The sequence below is a fragment of the Ictidomys tridecemlineatus genome, chromosome 10 (genome assembly GCF_052094955.1).
Source record: "Ictidomys tridecemlineatus isolate mIctTri1 chromosome 10, mIctTri1.hap1, whole genome shotgun sequence".
Taxonomy (NCBI): Eukaryota; Metazoa; Chordata; class Mammalia; order Rodentia; family Sciuridae; genus Ictidomys; species Ictidomys tridecemlineatus.
In genome coordinates, this window is record NC_135486.1 from 116,675,464 (window position 1) to 116,697,898 (window position 22,435).

Here is a 22,435-nt window from a genome sequence, read left to right on the forward strand (position 1 = left end):
TCTTAAAGAGCCTGACACTAAATTAGGCCTGACCAGGCAAGAGGGAAAATCAGGATATTATGCAGGACTTATATAACCATTTTAAATGTAACCACTTACAAATATAAAAAACATTCTTAGCTCATAGGCCATAAAAATCCCAGCAGCTGGTTGGGTTTGGCTGGCTAGCCAGAGCTTGCTGACCCCTAGGTGGGTCAGCTGCAGCTACCCATGGGCAGGACTCGGCAGGTTCTATCCCCCTCCTTTATTCCTCCACTGGAAGCTTCTAGCCAGAGGTACCTAGGAGTCAGTGGAGTGGCGTCTGTCACGGACAGCTTCATTTCCAGGAGACTCAGCAAGGAATTCCAGGACACTCCCCAAATGCATTTGAAAAGTCTCCATCAATCCTTTTGAACAGACAGTGTCACCGCTCTCCTCTATCAAGCCCAACTGCTCTGCTCATGCGTGTATGTGGCCCATGCTGGCTGGCCCCAAGGCCCCAGCTCCCCCATCCTGTATCCAGTTTACATGTTCCTTCTGGACAAAGCAGATGTAAGAACATTGCAGTACTCTCCTGTCCCCCCTTCCCAGTTCTTGGCTCTTTGTCTAGCTCAGAGCTGTGCATCGATCAGGCTTAGAGAAGGAAGCCATGACGGCCCCAGGCAGCTCTGGAACACTAGCCTTGCCCTGTGGCCTTCTGTGCCTAGAGCAGGAGTTCAAGGAAGGCCCAGGGTCTGGACCACAGCCCTCTTTTACAGCCAGTTTATCCACCAGCCACCGCTTCTTGCGGGTCCCTGTCTGAGAGGCCAGGAACTCTCAGGGAGAGAGCTGACAGCCCAGACAGGGAGATGCAGTTTTTGCTTGGCCTTCTGAAGGGAGCACGTCCTCTGGAACCTGCTTCTGGAGGCCCAGTGGATGTTGGCCTCTGCTGAATGACAGGCAGCTCCAGAGGCCCCAAGCAGGGCCTAGAATCCTGTGCTTTTGCCAGAACCTAGGGTGTCAAAGAGAAAAGCGAGAGACTGGGCAGGCGTGCAGGTGGGTAGCCAGGGACTGGGTTGGTTTGAGGTCTTAGAAGGTGAGCGAGGGAAGATCAGGCTGGAGGTCTAGACTCAGGGAGGAAGTAAGGGGAGATGGGCATCAGCACCCCCATCCCGCCCACCTGGAAATGAAGGAAAAAGACCTGCAGCAGGAGGTGACCGGCTTGGGGGTGGGTCTGCTTTGTGTGGTGCCTCTGGTTCCAGTGGTCCAGTTTCTGTTCACAGGCTACACCTCACTGAAGGGACATTCCCTCCTTGTCTTGCTGTGCTGTGGACATCCACGCTCAGAGACATCATTTACCCTGGGAAGGGCAAGGCACACATAGGGACTTAATGTTTAGCCACCATCAATTTGCATAAAACAAACAAAACATCTCTGAGAGGGGAGACGGAGGTCCAGCCCTGCCTCAGGATTCCTGTTTCTCCTGGGGCGGGGCAGGGGATTAGAGCCACCATGCCTTCTCTCCCCTCATGCAGTCCAGTCTAACCACGAGCAAGGCCAGGGGGCCAGGCAGCTGGGGAGAACGCAGGCCCAGGGAACTTGTGACACACGAGCTCTGGCAGGTCCTAGCGATTAGCCAGAATTGAAGCATTCAGAGGCTTGTCCTGCCCTGCCACGCAGGCTTCCAGGTGGGAGAGAGCTTAGAAGACAGCGTGGCGTGGCGGCGTTGGCGCCAGCAGGCCCTGAGTTTGCATCTTGGCCAAATGGCCTCAGGCAAAAGGCACAACCTCCCAGAGCCCCAGATGCCCAGAGTATGCAGTGACTATAAGTCACACTCCCGCAGGGCTGTGGGAGGAGTGTATCTTGCAGCCACAGAAAAGGTGCTCTCAGATTCTTGCAGGGAGTAGCCAGCCCTCACCTGTCACCGGGCTGGGCACACTGGCCAAGCCGTCACCCCAGTGTGCATGCTAGAGAAAGGCTCCTCGGGACAGTGAGTGGCTCAGCCTGAGAAGGCTGAGAAATGGCCCCAGGCAGGCCAGGGAGCTGCGGAGCCTCCTGCAAGTGCAGGGATGCAGTGAAGCAGGACCCAGGCCAGGTCTGGAATCCTGACTTCTGCCCTGCACCCCTTCCTCCGCCCCTTCCCAGGGGACTTTCTGCTTTTACACCAGGGGTTGTGGCTGTGACAGCCGACCATCTGGGACTTCTTTATCTCCAGTGTGTGTTTCTATAAATTTAAATTTTCTCAGTTGGGTAGAAGCTTTAGAATTACTAAGATTCCTTTTGTGTTGCATAATGTTCTTGTCATTTGAAAGATCAGCAGGCATGGTTTCAGGGCGCCGTAGTGGACAGCGTGCCTCACTTAGCTTCATCTCTCTATGGTACATGTAACAACATAGGAAGACGGTGTCCCCAGCACACACTGGTCTGCAAACGGCAGGTCGCTGCTGCAGCCTGAGCGGGAGACTCCTCAGAGAGCAGAAGGGAGGCAAACGGCTCCGTGCTGCCTCTGCAGACTCTGCTAGGAAGCTTTTCCAGCCTGGGCACCTGGATGAGGTCAGCCTTAACTTGCTGGGGAAGAAGTCAGGTGTTTGAGTGGGGTGGATGCTGGAGGAAACCGGTGGCACGTAAATACGTCTCTCTTGGCCATAAGCTAGCACGTGGAGGTCACCTCTGGAAATTCTGTCTGGGAAAAGTCCTCTGTGCTGTGATTGGCAGCTTGAAGGGCCGAGCTGGAGAGAACAGAGTTAGTGCAGCCTGCACTGGCTGCCCAGCAGCATCTGGAGAACACCTGGCCAGGGCCAGGGTGCCTGGGAAGGACAGACAGCCCTGTCCCAGCCCAGAGGAACTGCAGGCAGTCTGACTGCCAAAATGGCTTTCGTAACGCTGTGCAGGCCCGAGCGGTCGTAGGCTATGGGGGTTAAGGGACTCTTAAGAAGGCAGATGTGAGAAGGGGGTGTTATCACTGTAGTGGTCACACAGCAGCTACTTGGAGCACCTTCTGGGTTTGCATTCATTCAGAAGGAGTCTCTCGATGCCTGCAGTGCGCTGAACAGGATTCAAATCAGAGAAAGCCTTACAAGGCCAGGAGCGACAGTCTCCACAGGAGGGAAACCGAGGCTCAGGAAGGTGAAAACTGATCAAGCAAACTTCATGCAGCTACTGAGTGGCAGAGCCAGGGTTCAAAATCCGGTCCATTTGAATTTTTGTAAATGTGAGCTTCATGTATGTTTTCTCAAGAACAGGATATCGCAGGGTCACTGAAGGGTGCAGAGTGTCTTTTAGATCAAGCCTGTGTCATGTAGTGTTTCATGTCAGGCCACACGCAGTATTGCACACATCTGTAACTGACTTGGCACGCATGTCCACCTGTAGAAGGAGGGAGTGGGGAGGGGCTTCTTCGAGGCTGTGTGCCTGTTGGCGTGTGGTGGGAACTTATAAAACAGCCATCCTGGACTTTCCTGGCAGTTAGCTTTTAGAAGCCTGAAAATATATTTGCTATTTATCTCTCTAAAGACTATATCAGGGGCTAGGGCTGGGGCTCAGGGGCAGAGCACTTGCCTAGCATGCACGAGGCACTGGGTTCAATCCTCATCACCACATAAAAGTAAATAAATAAAGGCATTCTGTCCTTCTACAAGTACAAAAAGAATTTTTTAAAAAAAGAATATTTCAAAGACCATCAGTGCCAGCCATTGTTTTTCAGCCAGTGCCTGAGCATGTGATAAGAAGCACACAGCACCTGGGAGAGGCCTGTTCAGGTGGCCTTCTCGGGGAGTCCTCCGCCCTGTGCTGCTCAGCTGGATGTGGCTGGAATGTGGACAGCTGGGGATGAGGGCCTGCCTCGGATGCGCAGCACTGTGGACATTCTGCCATCATCCCCAGAACACCCAGCCTTGGATTACAGGTTTAGTGCTGTCCTTGGGCGCACAGTCTGTGTCGTAGATCAAGATAAACTTTTAGGAAAGACAATAAGGTATGAAAATTGCTAAAGCTGAAGTCGAGATGGTTGGAGATAAATAGATCTATATTTGCCATATATGGTAATAAAAGAAAAGTCTGGGCAGCCGCTCTCGACGTTTATGGACTTCTCTGTGATTCATCTGGTTGGCCAGCAGCTCCAGCCGAGAGCGGGTGTCTTCACCCATTTCTCTCCTAAGCTGTTTTGCTACAAAGAAGCCATCGTGTGTATTCAAAAGAAAGTCCCAGGGCCCCATGGAGTGACTCCTGGTATCAGCCCTGAGAACGACTGCAGGAGGACTCTGCCGCTTTCCTGCCTCTGCACCTTGTCTTTGTGACCCCTTTATTGTTATTATTTCTTTACATGCCATGGTATTGTAAAGCTGTGTATTTAGCAGTGCACACGGAACTCTCCAAGCTTTAGCGATTTTTCCTTAGGCCCGGGTTCATATGTGCAGTGTGACCGCCACTGTCCCTCCCTTGCCAGAAGCAGAGTGGTCTGTTCTCTGCTGGTTGATCTGCTCCTAGACAGACTCTTCTCGTCCTGTCTGCCATTGAGATCAGATGTAATTCGTGGCTGTGTTTTCAGGGACGGGTGACAGATGAGCACCCAGCTGTGTACTTCCTTCAAGTGCAGCAGCTTCCAAGCTGTGTCTGGCTCTGCTGCCTGGGTCCCTGGCACATGTGTGCCAAGGGGGAGGGACACACCAGAAGGGCAGCTCTCTGCATGAAGAGGCAGGTCCCAGAGGACAGTGAGAGCCTGGGTTTGGGGTGGCTGTGGTGGGATCCTTCAGAGGGGAGTTGAAAGGCAGAGCTCTCTCTGTTGGGTATTTATATGAAAAATATAATTTGAGGCCCCTACAGCTGTCCTCCACATTTGCAAGTTCCGAATCTGTGGATTCAACCAGCTGTGATTCATGGTGGGTCAGAAATACTCACACAGGTGGGTGGGCGAATTGGCCCAGGTCTGCAGGATTTCCACCAGGAAGCCCACAGCCTACAGAGGCTTCCCTTTATCCCAGCCTGATCATCAGCACACACTGTTTATAGTGGCTGCGCAGAAGATAGATCAATAATAAACGCTGGGAAAATCTACGCGCTGCCAGCACATGCCGCAAAGGCTCTCACCCCAACTTGTGGAAACAGTCAGGACTCAAGGAAGCCCAGTGGCCACGGGGTGCCCTTGGGTCCCGCCTGTTTCCTGGCCTTTTGCAGGCTGTGGAACTTCAGGTGAGCTAGCTGCACACAGAGGGCAAGTGACCTTGCAGAGGTCCTGGGGTGGGGAGCCGAGGACCCCGAGGCAGCACTGAGAGGGCCTGTGGCAGAGCCGCTCTGCATCTTGAGGATCTCTTGGGCCTGGTCTGCTTGCTCTTGCTCGTGGTTTGCCTGCTGAATACAGATGTTTCCCATCTGGGAGCTGAAGAGATCCTGCTCACGCTGGGACTGGCTGGGGGCCCTCCTGCCCCTTAGGTGTCAGTTTGAGATGATGTTTTAAGTCTCCAAGATTCCTTGAGGCCTGAGACCTGGTCCTCTGGATGAAAAGTGTGAATGCTCATTGAAATCTGCGTGTCACATGAAGCATGTAGCATGGGGAAGAGGATGCTGAATCCCCTGCCATCTGGACATGGGTGTTAGGCGGTGGCGTTAGAGCCTTCTCATCTTTCTATGTTGAGACAGTAGATATCTCAGAACCATTAGGATGATGTTGTGCACACCATTCTGTAGCATGGATACGGGGCCAATCTTAGTGTTTTAGTTAAATATAGCAGGTGTGAGTCTGAGATGGACCAGAAGGTATCCTGCCCTGGGGACATGGGTGTGGTCTCGCTGGGCAGTGGCAGCCCTGGCGTTTGCTGTTTGTGGGTTGCACAGGCCTGACCATGTGCCCAGGGGTGTAGTTGGCCATGTGGTCACTCTTGCCTGGTGTTGCCGACGTTGAGTGACCACCGCGTAGATAATCCAGTCATTCTGTGAGCCATATTCAGTTTTCAAAAGAACGTTTTTGTTTAAAAGGACATACTTGACCTACAGAGGAGTGAAGTGGGAGCCGTGTCCCGTACCCATGGGTCCGCTGGCCGCTCAACGCTAGTGCCCTTCCGGCCCTTCCAGGTGCCTGTGCAGGTTGAGATTCCCCAGCACAGTGTTTGCAGCAGACTGGAAGCAGTTACAGTTTCTCAATTTTTCAGATTTGGGGGTATTGGTGTAAACATTAACCTTTGAGCATCTCTAGTCCAAATTCTGAGATCTCAACTGTGTCCATGCTCAAAAAGCTTTAGAATTCAAAGTACTGTGGACTGGGGACGTTCCCCTGCGTGTGTGTTTGTTCGTGTTTGCACCTTTAGGGTTCCACTGACGACATACTTTGTGGTGTGTGGCTCCCGGTCATCCCCGACACCACCCCCCTGCTGTTCACTGGACAGACCTGACCCGGGTGCCCCCTGCCCACGAAGCCTTCCTGGACCTGCCTCTGAAACACAGCCCGCACGTGAGCTTTGCTTGGTGGTTCAGCGTAGTGACTGTTCCCTGTGCGGTGGCGACTCAACTCACGAGGCCCCTGTGGATAGAAGCCAGATGGGTGGCCCAGGAACCAGGTGGTCCTGCTCACAATTGAAGGCCCCTGTGGTGGTGCCAGGAGACCCCAGTCCTCCCCCAGCCAGTGTCTGGTGAAGGATGGAAGCCATGTACATGTTCAGCATTGGCTGTTTGTGGAGAGGTACTCTTACCAGTTCCCTGTCGTGCCGCCTCGGGTCGCCTTACTGAAAACTCCCTCAGGATCTCTCCCTACCTGGGATCCACGGTGCTCCTCCTTTTTTCCATCCTTCATGCGCTGGGCTCCTGTGCGTGGATCATGCCTCGGTTCCCGACGTCTTCATCTGTGGTGGTTCTAAAAGGTGGATTCCTGATGGTGAAAGCCTTAAGTGAGGGGTCGCTCCACATTCTAGTTGTAAATGGCCATTCATCTGCGTGTCAGCAGAGTCAGGGTCTGGAGTAAGTGAAGCAGTGGCCTTATCTGAGGGAAGCAGGGTGACCCTTCCTGGTTGGTGTGAGAGAGTCCTGGGTATAATGTGCCCCAGGAAATGCCCCCAGCCAGGCACACAGGACCCCTGTGCAGCACTTCCCACGAGGGTCAGCTTCACAGCCAGCCTAGGAGGAGCAACTGTGGGTTCCCTCGGCCTGCAGGTTTTCAGCACCATAGCAAACAGGCTGCCAAGACCAAGGCCCTTGACCACCCCCGCCAGGCCACCAGCCCCTCGAGGACGGTGCCCTGCCCTCTCATTCAGTGCACCTGTTAAATGCTCATGTGGACTCTGAATGTGTAATGTGGGTTCTGGTCTTTGACAACTCAGAGCAGTGTTTCAAAGTTCTGAAATAAAAACTAGAGGTTGGGACATGTGCAGTTCAGAAAGCAGCCCAGAAGAATAGTTTGAAATGAGAGGATCGACCCTCTGGCCACCCATTGTCCTGCAGGAGGCTGCTGCCCCAGGACAGGTGGCCGTAGGAGATAGGCAGGGGCAACATAGCCCACATGGTGAGAGCCAGCACGGTCACACCAGTCCAGGCCCACAGGAGGACTGTCCCCAGAGTGGACACGCAGCTTGACATGCTGGTCATCACCAGCTTTGGCTCCCAGATGGGAATCCTTGTGAAGTCTTTTCTCTAGCAATCCTCTGGTCTCTTAAAACTGGGAGCTTGGCTTAGGTATGTATGTGTCTGTCTGTCGCTGTTGGCCACGTGAAAGGTGCGAACACAACTTTGTGCAGTGTCAGAGTGAGGGTGTCTTCACAGGTCGCAGTCCTTCTAGAAAGCTCTTCATTTGTGGGAAAACGTGGGGACAGCAGTTGACAAATAGCTTTGACCTCCTGGACCCTTGGCAGGGTCTGTGGAGCCAGGAGTCCCCGACCCTTCCCTGAGGATCATGGCCTTGTGGCATTTAGGGTCTGCCACAGTGCTCAGCTGCTGCCACACGCCACCAGTTCCTCCTTCCTGCCCGGCCTCCACATATCTCCAGTCTGCTCTTCCTCCTGCCTCTACACCTGCCATCCTCTGCACCCCATCCTTCCATCCTTTGCCTATGTGTGGAGTACGCAATGCGGCACCTGGGCCACTGTGCGGCACCTGGGCCACTGTGCGTCAGCTGGCAAGTCTTGCAGGTTCATTCTTACTCAGGAACTTGGGCACCACTGCCCCCAGTGCCCCTTGCTGGCCCTCACCGATCACCACCAGGCAACCCAGCCCGTCCTCCGGCACACAGCTTTCTTAGGATGGTGCCGGAGGCTCATCTGTCAGCATAAGGGGACTTTCCACCGGGACACAGAACATGTTTTAAATGGAGCAAAGAAATTTAAATGGGAAGAAATTATAGCATGAGCCAGTTTATCCCTTTCAAGATAATCTTATTTAATAACCAAAAAACTCACAAAGATGTGCATTTTATCCAGCTACAAAGCAGGATGGCAGGGTCTGTGTTGTGGTAATTACATGTTTGGGGTTTCATTCCTTCTTTAAACTAGATTTCTATTATTTCAGAAAATCAACCATTGCAGCAAAAGACTATTCATTTATTCCATTGCTGGGTGGCCCATACGCCGTGAAAATAGGTCAAGAACAGTAATCTAAATTGACTGCTGATAAATAATTAAAGCTAATGGAATTTTCTCAAATCTGTGAACTAAAATCTTTGAGAAATTGCCAGGACATACTGTCTGCTGTTGTATGGAAAGATATTTTTTATTTAACACTCCAGTTTAAATGCCATTTAAAATTACCCTTTCTACCGCCGAGGCTGGAAGGAGCGCGTGCTTGTCTATGACAGCATTGGAAGGCAGGGTGCCTGTCAATACTGTGTGGTTCATCTTCAGTGACGAGATGGGAAGTGAAGGTCCCAGGATCCTGGAACAAAGGGAAACTTCACTCTCCGCTCAGCCACCATCGGGAAACACACAGCGTGTTGTCTAGTTTGGAAACCCCGCACCTGGCCCCACACCCGGGCTCTGGCATGCTCGACAAGGAGAATCGCAGCTGCCACAAGTGAAATCCAGGGACGCAAACACAAAGAGGGACTGTCCTCCCCTCGGCACTGTCCAGCCCTTCATACCTAGGACACACATTCCCAGAAGTTCCTATCAGAAGATGTGGCTTCTTAAGAAAGCAGACGCATCCTGCAGGCAGTGAGCCTGGCCTGGGACGCTGCGCCTAGTGTAGGTCATCTTGATGACCGTGAGCGCAGCCGTCCTCGGCACACTTCAGGGGGCTGCAGACCTGGGGGCAAAGCCTCAGTGGCTGGAGGCCCCCTGGCACACGCTTCAGGGTCTGGCTCTCAGGTCTAGAACAGGGGTCCTCACCTTATTTGTTAAGCGAAGTGTTTTGGTGGGAAGAAGTCACTTTCTAAAGAAACCCTGGATTGTTAAGCTGCTCTACTGTGTGATGTTGCATCCATTCTAGTTTCTTATAAATGGTGAGCTCAACTTCTGAAATTAAACTTCTTAGCATATTTTTCCCTTTAAAAATGCTACATAGAAATGTCTGGATTTCAGAGGAGATTATTCCATTCAGATTGCCGCTTGCTTACATCTGAGTGATCTAGAACCTGGCTGCCTGCGCGTTGCACTTTAAAGGTCTTCAGTATTCTTTCCTCGATATAGGCTGTGTAGGTGGTGGACACTGCCAGCGGCTGTTTCAGAACCCTGTCCCCTGCTCTCCCAGAGCCCTGTCCCCTGCTCTCCCAGAGTCGTCTTTCTCCAGGGTAGGAGCTTTCTAGGTGGCTGCTTCCTGGGCAGGAGTTGTGTTGATGGCTTTAGAGATGCCGGCAGGAGCTTAGAACAGCAGACAGCCATGTGCTGGCCCTCACCGGGAGGGAGCCTGGTCCAGCCCAGGTACCCTTGGATTGGAAGGCATTGGGAGAGCCAAGCCCTGCCCTCGGTGCCCCCAGAAGCGGGAACCACAGCCATTCCCCACTTTCAGGCCAGCTGTTCTCCTGTGCAGAGCCAGGGATATGGGGAGCTGTTGTACCCACCCCACTAAGGGAGCCACATGTCACGTACAGCACATGAGAGGGACAGGAGCAGGGGTCACCTTGCACCTACTCTGCCTCCCCCAGGCCCTAGTGAATTATTCACCAACTGTTACTAGTGACCATAGTACAGGACAGCTTCCCCCAAATAGCAGCATCTCCCTGTGCCAGGGGGACTCCAATCACATGACAAGCCCCAGTTAGACAAGCCCATTCCGGGATGGGCAGGTCAGCCCACTGTGGCAAGAGACTGGACCAGCGAGTCCTGGCATTTCCAGGTGAACCTGCCAAGGTGGCAGGTTGACGAATTGTCGTTGTGATCTGAGAGGTGCCCTGGTTGTGCTCCCCTGGCTCCTGGCCTGCTCTGTGATGCTGTGAGCTCCCAGCTGAAGGCCGTGTGCACCCCGCAGGGAAAGTCTGGGGAAGTGTCTGCTGTTTCAGATGCACGCAGGGCAGGTAAATGGTCCCACTCCCCAGGTCTCACCGTCATGTAATGGCCATCACCACCCTCATCTCACCCTGTCCCACCCCATCCTCTCCCACAAATCAGTTTGAAGCAAAAATCATAATTCGCAAAATATGTTACTTTGTGTTTTAGAAGCAAAGGAGACTTTTCAAAAAAATACCTAAAATTTAGACTACAATAGATTTAAAAAATAAAACCTAGGACCTATTATTTTAATTTAAATTCATTTTGTGGTGCACTGTGTTTTATCAGCTATAATTCTTGCACTATTATGTTTCACCATTTTCAAAATCAGAGTATAGAAATAAGTGACATCTGAATTAAGCAAGCAGTGTGTTTTCTGAGCATAGCATGGAGCAGTGGCATAGGTTACACTTGCCGTGTCCATTTGCTGAAATGAGCTATGGACGGTCATCTTTGACGTAGCCTTAACACATTTTCTAGTTGGACTTTGGTTGCTGTGAGGCCTAATGGGAAAACCAGGAGCCAGGGAACTCGCGTGGAGGTGACATTCTCCAGCCCTGGGTGGGTGTGCCTCGTCACCAGGCAACTGTGACCAATGCTTCGCCTCCCCAACACAGGAAGAAAATGTGACCTGAGGCAGGGAAAGAGGTGATTCTGAAACAGGAGGTGGCTGTGGGCAGGTGAGGGAGGCCGGGCTGCTCCTGATCCTGCCGTGGGGCCGTAGGCAACCCTCCAACAGGCGCAGAATTGGGCCTTTTGGGGATGACTCAGTTCAGCCACCCCACCACTCCCACCCTGCCCAGAGCACTTGGAAAATATGCACTGTCACCAGAGAAGGCAGGACCCCACTGCAGGGCTGCCACCAGCGAGGACAGCACACTAAAACGGCAGAGGTTTTGGACATAGTAGAACTGTTCCGTAGAGATGCGCCTTAGTCACTGTGGAGTGAAAAGGACTCTGTGGCCCGTCGCGGGGGCGCATACCTGTCATCCCAGCGGCTCAGTGGGCAGGAGGATCGCGAGTTCAAAGCCAGCCTCAGTAAAAGCAAGGCGCAAGCAACTCAGTGAGACCCTGAGTCTAGAAAACAAGGCTGGGAATGTGGCTTGGTGGTCGAGTGCCCCTGGGTTCAATCCCTGGTACCTCCTCCCCCCAACAAAGAGGTTGTGCAACTTAGTAGAACATCCAGAAAATCTCAGACTATCCAATGTTTATAGAGGTTGCTCTGTGAGCCTGAAGGTGCGTCTGTGACCCACCTTTCCCTTGCACACAGTGTCTGTGCTGGCCCAGCAATTTCTTGTCCTTCCTAGTAGACCCTGAGCCATATTCTCAGGGACTGAGCTGGGCCCCAGCACAGCAGCTCGGGGAGCCGCCAGCCCTGAGTCCCACACATGGCTAGTACGTAGGCCACCGCCCTGCCCTGGTCTTGCATGCCATTGGGAAGCAGGAGAGTAGGGCCCAGAGGGACAGAGCCTTGCAGAGACCACCCCGACCCCCTGAATGGCAGAAGGCCGAGGTCTGCACCTCGAAGGCCCCGGGCAGCCTGGTTTGCAGGGTCCCCGCTTTCCAGGTTCGGCCTCAGGGTACCTGGCCACTTTGACTTTCTTGTTTTTAAATGAGAACTCGTCTCACCAGCTCCTCTGTCATCTGGAAAAGGCCTTAATGGCACTTTCCTGTTCAGTTTTCTGGTCTAAAACCTGTGTTGTGAATCAGCTGTTTTGAGAACAATGCAATCCCTCTCGCGTGGCCGCGTCTCTACAGACCTGGCTCATTCTTTGCTGTGCACTCGAGGGAGGGTTGAAACGAGCAGCTGTGGCCATTGCCAGCAGACACCTGATAGCAGCACTGTCCAGGACATTGCTCTGCGCCACATGGAGGTGCTCGCTGCCTCTTGCTCTGTGGGTGGAACTGGATGGAAAGAAGCCAGGGTCAGGGGCAGCCTGTGGCTGAACTACGTGTGCAGCTGCAGGTCCTCGCTGGGGCTGTGTGTGCTGCTCGCTCCTTCCCGCCCCTTCTGGTGTGGTTGTGACTGGCCGGAGCCCACTAGCTTCAGCTTCGATGGTAGCAGAGGGCGTGTGGGTGGCCCAGAACCGCAGTGTCCACAGCGCTCAGACGGCCCGGGCACTGCACCCTGAGAGGGGAACAGATGGAGCCATGGCCTGGCTGACCAGCGAGCCCGCGGGCTAGAATGGAGCATCCTCGGGTCTCTTCCTCAGTTAGGTGCAGAGCTGGAGAATCTTTGCAGGCAGCAGAGTTGGATAAAGAATGTCTCAAGCTGTCAAAAATAAAATTAGAACGAGTGGTTTTTAGCTGGTGACTTGGAGCGCGGCGGTGTCAGTTTGCGTGTGATGTGTGAACATATAGCGGTTTTTTCCTCTCAACTGTCTCTAAACATGCATGTGCGCATGCGTGTGCAAACACACGTCCAGCTTTAATACCAAAGCTTGTTTCAGGGGGTCGCCACAAGACTTGCAAATGCTCAAATAAATGTTTTTTTTTAAAAGAACAGCATGTTACTAAAGAGGAGTTTGCTTTATGTAAGGACACGGGGCGGGCGAGGCTCTTCGGCCCAGCTGGGATTTCTGCCATAGACGTAGAAATGATTTTCTCACCTCCTGAGCTGGTGTTCTCAGGAGGCAGCCCTGTGCCAGGTGAGCAGGGCTAGGGGGCACCTGCTGTGGCCTGCATCTCGGCTCCCCTGCCCTTCTCCTTCCACGGCCCCATCCGGCTTCACTGTTTCTCTCTGAATTTGGGCCTTGATAAGCCTTGGAGGGATGGGCCTGTACATACCCTGCGCCCCACCCCACCACCGTGTGGCCTGCTATCTGGGTGGCCTCTGTATGCTGTGCCAGTGCCCATATGGGGCCACCGTGATTACATCCTTTAAAAAACCTCACTGTGGTGTGGACTTTAGAGGGAGATTGGGTTCAAACTCTAACCCTTCCAGCTCTGTAATCTTGATCAAATTCCCCTCCCTTTCTGAGCCTCAGGGTCTTGTCCGGACAGCAGACCTGTCCCTCATGTTGATGGGATCACTGTGAGGAGCCCTTGGTTCCAGTGCTCAGCTCATGGCAGACATCGAGTTGGCACTTCAGACCTTGTGGGTCTCTGTTGCCTCCTTCCCCTGGACTCGGGGTTTCTCAGGATGTTCCTGCACTTGCTGAGCTGGTTCTGTCCCTGGCTCAGCTCAAGCTGTGACATCCCATGAACAGTCCCTTCCTAGTCCTCATCACGGGGCAGCATTGGCACAGTGACCGCCTTTTTTCTCTTGAGCTCCCTCCTTACTTGACCCCGCGCTCTCCCTGCTGTCCCCCTGCCCCTGCCACCCACCCTCCCAGGAGAGCCCCGACTGGATGTCTCTCAGCCCAAGCAGCCCAGGGTAGAGGTTGCCAGCCATGTGGCTACAGGCACTTGACCTTGGCCAGTCCAAACTGAGACGGTGAGCTGAGCATGCATTGCACAACAGACAGCAGAACCTCAAAGCAGAAATGCAAGTCAGTGAACAAAATAAAATGGAAATATACGTAAAAATACCTTGTTAATTTTTACATCAATTTCTTGTGAAAGGATCACATTTGGGACACGCTGGGTGAAATGAAGCCAGAGCCAACTTCATGTATTCCAGCTGCGTCGTCAGGGAGGCACTAGAGAACAGGAAGCTGTGTGTGACTGGCTTGGCCTGCAGTGGACAGAGCCACCCTAGGCAGGAACCCAGGCCCAAGGGCTCTTCTGTAGGCTGCGACCTCCCGCTTGCTGGGTCTCAGCTCTCCTGGAGGGTCATCTGTTCTCCACTTGTTCTTTCATTGCTCTCATGTCCACTCCACTCAGGGCTGAGTCCCTCTGGTGTGCCAGGCCGTTAGTAGCATGGAGGAGACCAGCACTGGCCTGAGGTGTGGCCCAAGGTCAAGCTAACACTAATACCCAGGGCAGCAAGTCCAGATTTGGTCTTCCTGCCGACCCGACCCACTGCCAGTTCCCAGACTGCAGAGCACCTGTGCTCCAGGCCTGGGCCACACTGCAGCCTGCCCCGTGGGTGGGGTCAGCAGGAAAGGGCCCGTTAGCCCTCTGGGGAAGCAGACATGGGGTCTGGTGTGGGGGGACTCAGCTTCCAACTTTCTAGAGTCTTCAACCCACCCGTGCCTGGGTGTCCTCAGCAAAATGCCACCCAGCTCTGCGTTGGAAGCTGCAGGAAGAGGGGCAGGCAGAACCCACGCCACCTGCAGCTGCCCCAGCCGGAAAGCAGAGACTCCGCTCCTGTCACCAAGTCCCTGTCTGGAGCTCAGAGGGAGGAATGCCGGGATGCGTAGCCTGCGCTGGGCCACCCTGGCTGTCTCCAGGGGACTGCTCAGAGCCCAAGCGGTCAGCAGGGGCTACTGGCTGTCAAATATTCCAGGGCAGGGCCTGAGGGCCACCCCATGAACCTAGTCCCCTTGGGGCGAGCAGCCAGCCTCTAGTCCAGCTCCTTGGCGTCTGACAGTCGGAAGACAAGCCTCTCATTGGCTTATTTTCCTTGATTTTTTCATGTCTTAGTTTTTAAAAATAAGATGCGCACGTGTCTGTGCCTCCCCGTGTGAGAGGAGGGTCGCTTGTGTAGTGTGTTAGAGGCGATTCTGGTGCCCTGGATGCCATGGACTGTGAGTCCCGGGTGGGATGAGTGGCATCCCTCTTAGCCCACGCTGGCCAAGGCAGCCACGCCTCCCGACCAGGCCACCTTCATGCACATTCAGCCTCTGTGGAAACGGACGCTAACTCCATCCATTGTCCTGGGTTTGCAGTCTGTGACCACAGTCGTGCCACGTGGCCATCCTCCTGTTGTCCTTGCCTGGGGAGGGGGAGAACCCCCTCTCTCCAGGGGAGTCTGCCTGCGCCCTCCCTTGCCCCACCAGGGTCTCCACTCCCGGCAGGGCGCCAGGTCACCACCAGCAAGGCACACACACCTCCCACCTGCACTTACCCTCCTGCATCACGGCCCAGGGAGACCAGGCCTCCTGCAAAGCACTGTGGCTGATTCGTGGTGTTTGGAATGTGGTATCGACCCAAGTGGCATTTGTCCCTCGTCCCCTCACAGTGTTACGTTTTGCCCTCCACCTTCTGAGGAGTGCAGAGGGTAAGAACCCGCCTGCTTTTCCTTCCTGCCGCTGCAGTAGCCGCTCACCTGGTCTTAGAGGCCAGAACTACAGGAATCTGTTATCTGACGAGGCCAGAGCCCACGAATCCCAAACGGGATTACCAGGCCATTGCAAAGATGTGGCCCAAGTATGTTCCCTTCAGCAGCCCAGCGATGGGTCTGTCCTGGTCTCCTTCAGCTCCCCAGCTACCCTCGGTCCCTGGCCTGTACCCTGATAGCATTCCGACCCTGCATCTGTCCTCAAGTCCCCTTCCCTCACCCCGGCACTCCTGCCTCCCTCTTACATGGACACTGCCAGGACACCGGCCACCTGGATAATCTGGTCTTCTCCCTACTTATGGTCCCTAATTTGTTCACATCTCCAAAGTCCCCATCACCATGAGACCCAGCGTTCCCACATGCTCTAGGGATTGAGGTGTGGGCATCTCTAGGGGCCCATCATCGTGCCTGCCACGATTAGGACAGCCCGAGTGCAGAAGAAACTAAGAAAGAGTGTGATTATTTTTTGTCATTGAACTTGGTTTAGAAATCCAGAAAACACTGGGGTTGTGGCTCAGTGGCAGAGCGCTGAGGGGTCGATCCTCAGCACCACATAAAAATAAGTGAATATTAGGAATAAAAAAAAAAGGGAATCCAGAAAACCATCTAGTGGAGGAGTTGAAACATGGTCTTCTAAAAGATTAACTTTAAACAGAGACATGAGATGGGAGGGAAAGGGAGAGAAAAGGGAAATTGCATGGAAATGAAGGGAGACCCTCATTGCTATACAAAATTACATATAAGAGGTTGTGAGGGGAATGGGAAAATAAACAAGGAGAGAAATGAATTACAGTAGATGGGGTAGAGAGAGAAGATGGGAGGGAAGGGGAGGGGGGATAGTAGGGGATAGGAAAGGTGGCAGAATACAACAGTTACTAATATGGCATTATGTAAAAATGTGGATGTGTAACCAATGTGATTCTGCAATCTGCATTTGGGGTAAAATTGGGAGTTCATAACCCACTTCAATCTCTTGTATGAAATATGATATGTCAAGAGCTTTGTAATATTGTGAACAACCAATTTTAAAAAAACAAACAAAAAAAAACGTCGTCTTCTCTAGGGAATAGGGAACACGTTTAGGAGTGCATCTTTCGGAAAAGCGTTTCCCTAAGAGGGGGATGAATTGTCTGTGCAGTGAGGGGCCGAGTCACGTGGGGTGGCTCCTTTACAGAAGCTCACGGAGCCGCCTTGCTCGTGGGCCCTGCAGTGCTGGGGACGTTCTGGGTCTGCCGGCCTCACGTGGCCAGAGTGGCTGAGGAGCTGAATTCTCCAACCTTATTTAGCTTTAATTAAGTTACAGTTAGACATAAATAGCCACACGTGGCCATCGGCCCCCGCGCTGGACGGCACCTCCTGGAGCGAGATTTCCTAACCAGGGCTCCCTGGGTAGGCCATAGGCAGCCATGAGGAGATGATGGGTAGTTTTATGTCTGGGGGAGCCCATCTGTAAGAGCTAAGCATGGAGGGCCCTTTGATTTAGGAGCTTGGTTAATGGAACCCAAAATGCTGTTGAACAGGCAGTTACCAAAGCTGGCACACCTCCAGCGAGTTCTAGAACTGCAGCATCCCAGAGTGGGAGAGGATTGGGCTCCCTACCGCCCCAGGGTGGCGGGGCTCCCCTCATCCATCTCTGTGTGAGGCTGAGGGTCCAGCTGCCAGGCTCACTGGGCCCCAGGTGGAAAGGGTGGAGTGCCAGGAGCCAAGCAGCCTGTCCCAGTCCCACCTGCCGCTGCCTCCTCCCAGGAAGACGAGGCCACCCTTAGGCACTTAGAAGTGGTGGCTGAGGCTCACAAACAAAGTGACTTCCCTTGTTCCATAGTTAGTGGCTGAGCCAGAAGTCGGAATCAACACTGCCCAGATCTGCCATCCCCTTCCCTGTTCTGAACCCCTTGAAGCTCTGCCCTAGTCCCCACTCCTGCCTGCCTTCACCCCTCCTGCCTGCCTTCACCCCGGGTCCACAGAGTCCAGGCGCAGGCTCAGGTTCACCTGTGCCTTGCTGGCCTTTGTTCTGAGGGCGTCCTGGTGACAGGGCAGGGGCAGGTGCCCTGAGAGCCTAGCCCTGGCCCTCTGCTATCAGCTGCAAAAGTCCTGCCCCTCTCCCCAGCTCACCCGCTGTCCCTGTGAAGCACTTCCTCACTGTCATAAATTTGACTTTATCTTTCCTCCTGTATTTTCTCATAGCGTTAGGTTTATTTTTCTAAAATAATACTGTATCTTCTTCCTGTGCCTTGGTCGGACTGGTGTCTGTCCTTACCAGCCCTGGCCGGTTTCAGATGGGCACATACATCTGGGTCAGCCTGGAACTGAAAAAAGTTGTGGATGTTCTTGTCCCAGACGTAGTGAATCCGATCTGGCATGTGGGTCTTGCTCAGACAGGTGTTTACACGCCTTAAAGAAAATCCTTGAGATCGTAGGGGTATGTGGACAGGCTGTCCGCTCCTACAGCATGGGCACAGGACTGTTGGCTCAGGGTGGAGTTCCAGTGACTGCCAGGAGGGCTTCAGAACAGGCTGGCCCTCCCGTTAGCAGGGCACAAGACAGCTGCTGAAACACGACAGCGGCCCAGGCCTTCCCGAGAGAAGCAGCTTCAGTGACCCCACTTAGGGACCAACATGGGGACTGCAGCCCATGGCAGGTTCTAACCAGAACTTAGTGGAAGTGAGACCCGCTGTGGTCTCACGTAAGGGAGCATCAGTTCCCAAGTGGGCACTCGGGTTGGGAGAGGGGCGGGAAGGCTTTATGTTGCGGGCATCAGCTCAGAACTCTGGGACTCGAGCTGTCTTGAATCGCTAACCAGTGTTCCCTTCTCTTTCCTTCCCCATGCTGCTGCTGCCCCGCTGCTGCTGCCTCAGGATTTGCGCAAGCAGGTAGCGCCACTGCTGAAGAGCTTCCAGGGGGAGGTAAGCCTTCACCTTCAGTTCATGCCCCAGCCGCCCTGGGCCTACCGTCTCAGTCTCACTGAGTCGATGCCATTGACAGGACATCTGCCCAGGCAGAGCCTCGTCAGCTGCACTGACCCCACATGGTGCAGACTTTGCACTCGTAATGGGACTTTCCCCTCCAGGTCCTCAGTGCGAGTCCTTCTGGAAAGGGAAGCTGCATGTTGATGTGGAAAGGTGTGGTTCAGGGGACAGATGTCCTGCAGGGTTGCACTTCTATGGCCTTAGGAGCCCCCGTACACCTCAAGGGGTCGCCCTGTGCTATGAGCTAGTCTGGGCTGCTGCTGCCCCAGGCCTCCTGCAGGGAATAGATGGGAACAGACAGAACATTCTGGTGCTTTCTGAGGGTTGTAGGGAAGGAATTTCACTGGATCTGAGGCCAGGCAGGAATCACAGGAGGAAGCCTGCCGGTGTGAGGGAGTATGTTCTAGTGGTTCCTTCCAGAGAATGGCTGAGCTGTCTGGCAGACAACTGCAGCGTGTCACCCGAGACATCCTGTGATGTCTGCTGCCTGAGAACAGGAACGGCGCCCACGGAGAGCACCGAGGGTAGAGGAGGGTGGTGCTTGGCTCCCTCCCGGCCCTGTGCCGACAACAGGTTCCAGGAAGATGCAAGTGGTGACCTGCAGGAGGGGAGGGCCCGAAGGGAGGGCTGTGTTGGGGGGCTGAGGAGTGCTGTCATCCTGCGGTCCCTGGTTCCTCTGTGGGTCTGCCTGGACATTGGTGTCTTTCGTTGACACCGCTTGGGAAGGCTGGAATCCTGGCCCAGGGCTCCAGCATTAGTAGCTAGGCTCTTGTTTGGCAAACCCTCAGCAGTCAGGTGACAGCAGAGGGGAGGGGAGGAGGTGTGTCGGGCAGGCAGGAGGCCAAAGGGGAGATGCCAGGATGCCCCAGGTCCATGGAGAAGAGCGGCCACAGTGCCAGTGAGGAGTTCCCCAGGTGGATCGGTGACCCTCTTTTTTATGTACCCATCCTTGTGGAGTGCCCGTGTCCTTGGCTAGTTGAGGCCCAGCAGGCTGCCCAGATCCCAGGCCTCTGATGGCCTTAGATAGTCTTGTGCTTGGTGTCTGTCTCCAGATCCTCACCTGATGAGTGACACTTACCTGACGTGTTCCTGCACTTGATCTTATCTGCTCTCTGTCCCGAAGCTTTTGGGAGGCCCCTGGGTTAGGGTTCTCTGCCTGCAAAGAGCCCAGCAGGCTTCTGTGTCTGCTTGTTTTTCTTTTTGTTTTGAAAATTTTTGAAGCCGCTTAAGGATAGAAGGCTCAGTGCAACTGACACCTGTGCACCTCCACCCAGCTGCCCACCTGTTGGCATCTGCCACGTCTGCTCTCCACCCAGCCTTCTCTAAACATGTGGGAATAAGTCGTGGATAGCGTTGAGGGTTGGAAATGACAGCCCCAAAACAGAGTGGCCTGGGAAGAGGGAGGGAGGAAGAAGGCAGAACACTGATAACATCCATCCTTTCCCAGTGACAGGACAATCCCTGGGAGTGAAGCAGTCATCACCCAGTGACAGGACAATCCCTGGAAAAGCAAGCATTGGTCCTCTCCCAATATGTCCTTTCCCAGAGACATACAGTAGACCCTGGGGGTGGGGGGATAAGTGCTGAACTCTGGACCCTCCCCTCCGTCCTAGCCCAGAAAAACACATTTGCCCAGTAAAAACAAATTTCAGATTCTCACAGCCTGTCTCCTGGGGGCCCAACCTGATATGTTCTGTTAGTCTTGAATGGTTAAGCCACTTTGCAGTGAAGCCTATATAAGCACAGATTCCTCCTGTGACCAGGGGCCATTTTCTATCCAGAAAGTGACGCTGGGCCTCACTGCTGAAAAAAGGCTTAGCTGATCCACGAAGTCTGACCCTTCTGTTTGTGCTTTCCCCATGGTGCCAAGACCATTTTGGTTATTTTTGCTTCCAAGCATGACACTGTGCCCTTAAACCTGTGTGTGTGTGTCCCCTAAACTAAGGAAGCAGGAAGATTGCCTAGCATTGCCACAGTGATCACCACTCACGCCTGGGGACAGAGCAGTGACTCCAGGTTATCCAGCCCTTGTCCAGAATCTCATTTCCCTACTTCCTCAAGCTGCTCTTGGAATTGCCCTGCTCCGTCCCCCCTGGGCGCAGTCGGTTCCCAGGCTGCATTTGGGTTTGGCAGCGCGCACACGTCTATTCTCCCCCACCCAATATCACCTTTTTTATCTATTAAATTGATTTTTTTAAGGGGGGAGAATCAAGGCCAGTTTTTGTAGATTGTCCTGCATTCTTGGTGGGCTTGGCTTTGGTCCTGTCAGATTGGAAATGCCTTGGGCTGGGCAGAGCCTGCATGTGTGAGGCCCTGGGTTCGCTCCTTAGCACCCTCCAGGCCCCACAGGATGAAGGCAATGCCTGAGAGCGGATGGCTTGCCACTAGCCCACTTTTAAAAGGAACTTTGAAAAGGAAATTTTTTAGCACCATTAATATTTATCAAACCTCTGGTAATTACTATGTGTTTTAAAATAAGTGTTATTGTGTATACTTAAGGCATACAACATGATGTCACGGGATACGTGCAGATCTTAAAGTGGTCACTATGATGAAGCAAATTAACATACCCACTATGGCTCACATCTATTCCTTTATTTGCGGCAAGAGCAACTAAAATCACATTCAGCAGGAATCTGTGACACGGTCCAACTACCAGTCCCCACCACCCCGCCATGCCCCACCGCACCCTTGCAGCCAGCTCTGCACACCTGCTCTTCCCAGTACCTGTGGCTCTGCACCCTGGCCTCACCTCCCCATCTCCTCTTCCTCCCATGTGCTCTGTGGATGTTAAGTGAGCTAACAGAAATGTTAGTGACTTTCTCATAGTTACTTCAGGCGCAGGAGTGCTGCTCCTGCTGTGGAAGGTGGGTTCGCTGTGGGTTCACACAGAGGACTCTGCAGGAGGCCCCGGGAGTGGTGCAGGTGGTCTCCCTCTGCCAGAGGCCGGGGCAGCCTGTGGGGCCCAGCGAGCCTCTCATTGGAGGCTCCCTCTCGACGCCTTCCTTGGTTTCTGCCAAACGTGGCTTTGGTTTCTGCCTTTTTCTTTGAGCTTGTCCCAGGGCACTTCAGCTCGTGCAATAAATGCATGAAATAGAAAGGGCCTAAGAGAACGTGCACTAGTGTAGAAAATGTTCTTTGCCCAGAATTTGCTTTATTGCCGTTTGGTTTTGATTCTGTCAAGCAGAGATGGAGCCAGGACCTGGGCTGCTGAGCCCGCACTCTGCCCTGAGCACGAGCTGGCCCTGCTCCAGAATTTGTATAGGTTGTCTCCTCCCCAAGGCCCCCCTAAAAGAGAACACAGAGCCAGCAGGAGCCACAGAGGAGGTTTGCAGACAGCCAGGCACCCTGACTCCAGGGTCCATGGCACTGAGTTTCCAGAAGGGTGTCCATATGTAGAGTTGACCTGCCCTGTTGGCTGGGGCAGCCACTTACCTGCTAGACTCCTCCCGGCTCCCCCGCTCTGCCTCACCTGGGACCCGCATCCCTTCTCCTCACCCCTAGCCATGGTGGGCTCCCTCTGCCACATGGATGGTGGCACTGTTGATGAGGTGAAAGGTGCCGTGTGCCCAGGAATGCCTTGTAAGAATCCTGTAAATAGCTGTTGTCCTTGATTGAAAAGTTTGAGATTTTCTAATCATAACAATTATATATAATTATTATAGCAAAGTCATCAAAGCTAACTCACACTGAAATTAGATTGATTGATTGATTGCCATACCTAATTTTCTGCTTTTTGATCCCAGCCGATTGATGGGGGGCAGGTGTTAACCTACATGTTGAATACAGTTGAAAGCATGTCCAAGCCTAAGGACGGCTTAAACCAGCCCTCAGGTAAATACACCCTCTAAGAAAATGCGGGGTCTCTTGAACTGCTCCCCTTCTCCTCTCCCTGGGGAGGGTCCTGGTTTGGACAGTTGGGGTGGGGAGCTGGCTGTGGCAGCCCTAGC

The 22,435-nt window shown here is 53.6% G+C and overlaps 1 protein-coding gene across 17 annotated transcripts in view; it reads left to right on the forward strand.

Annotated features, from left to right (window-relative positions):
• The window catches only part of Cux1 (cut like homeobox 1), a 311,626-nt gene that overhangs the window by 124,618 nt on the left and 164,573 nt on the right, over positions 1-22,435 (forward strand). For all 17 annotated transcript variants that reach the window (XM_078023844.1, XM_078023835.1, XM_078023836.1 and 14 more), the window contains one exon: positions 18,375-18,422. In XM_078023844.1, the coding sequence (XP_077879970.1) occupies positions 18,375-18,422 (48 nt within the window). The remainder of the gene's footprint in view (positions 1-18,374; positions 18,423-22,435) is intronic.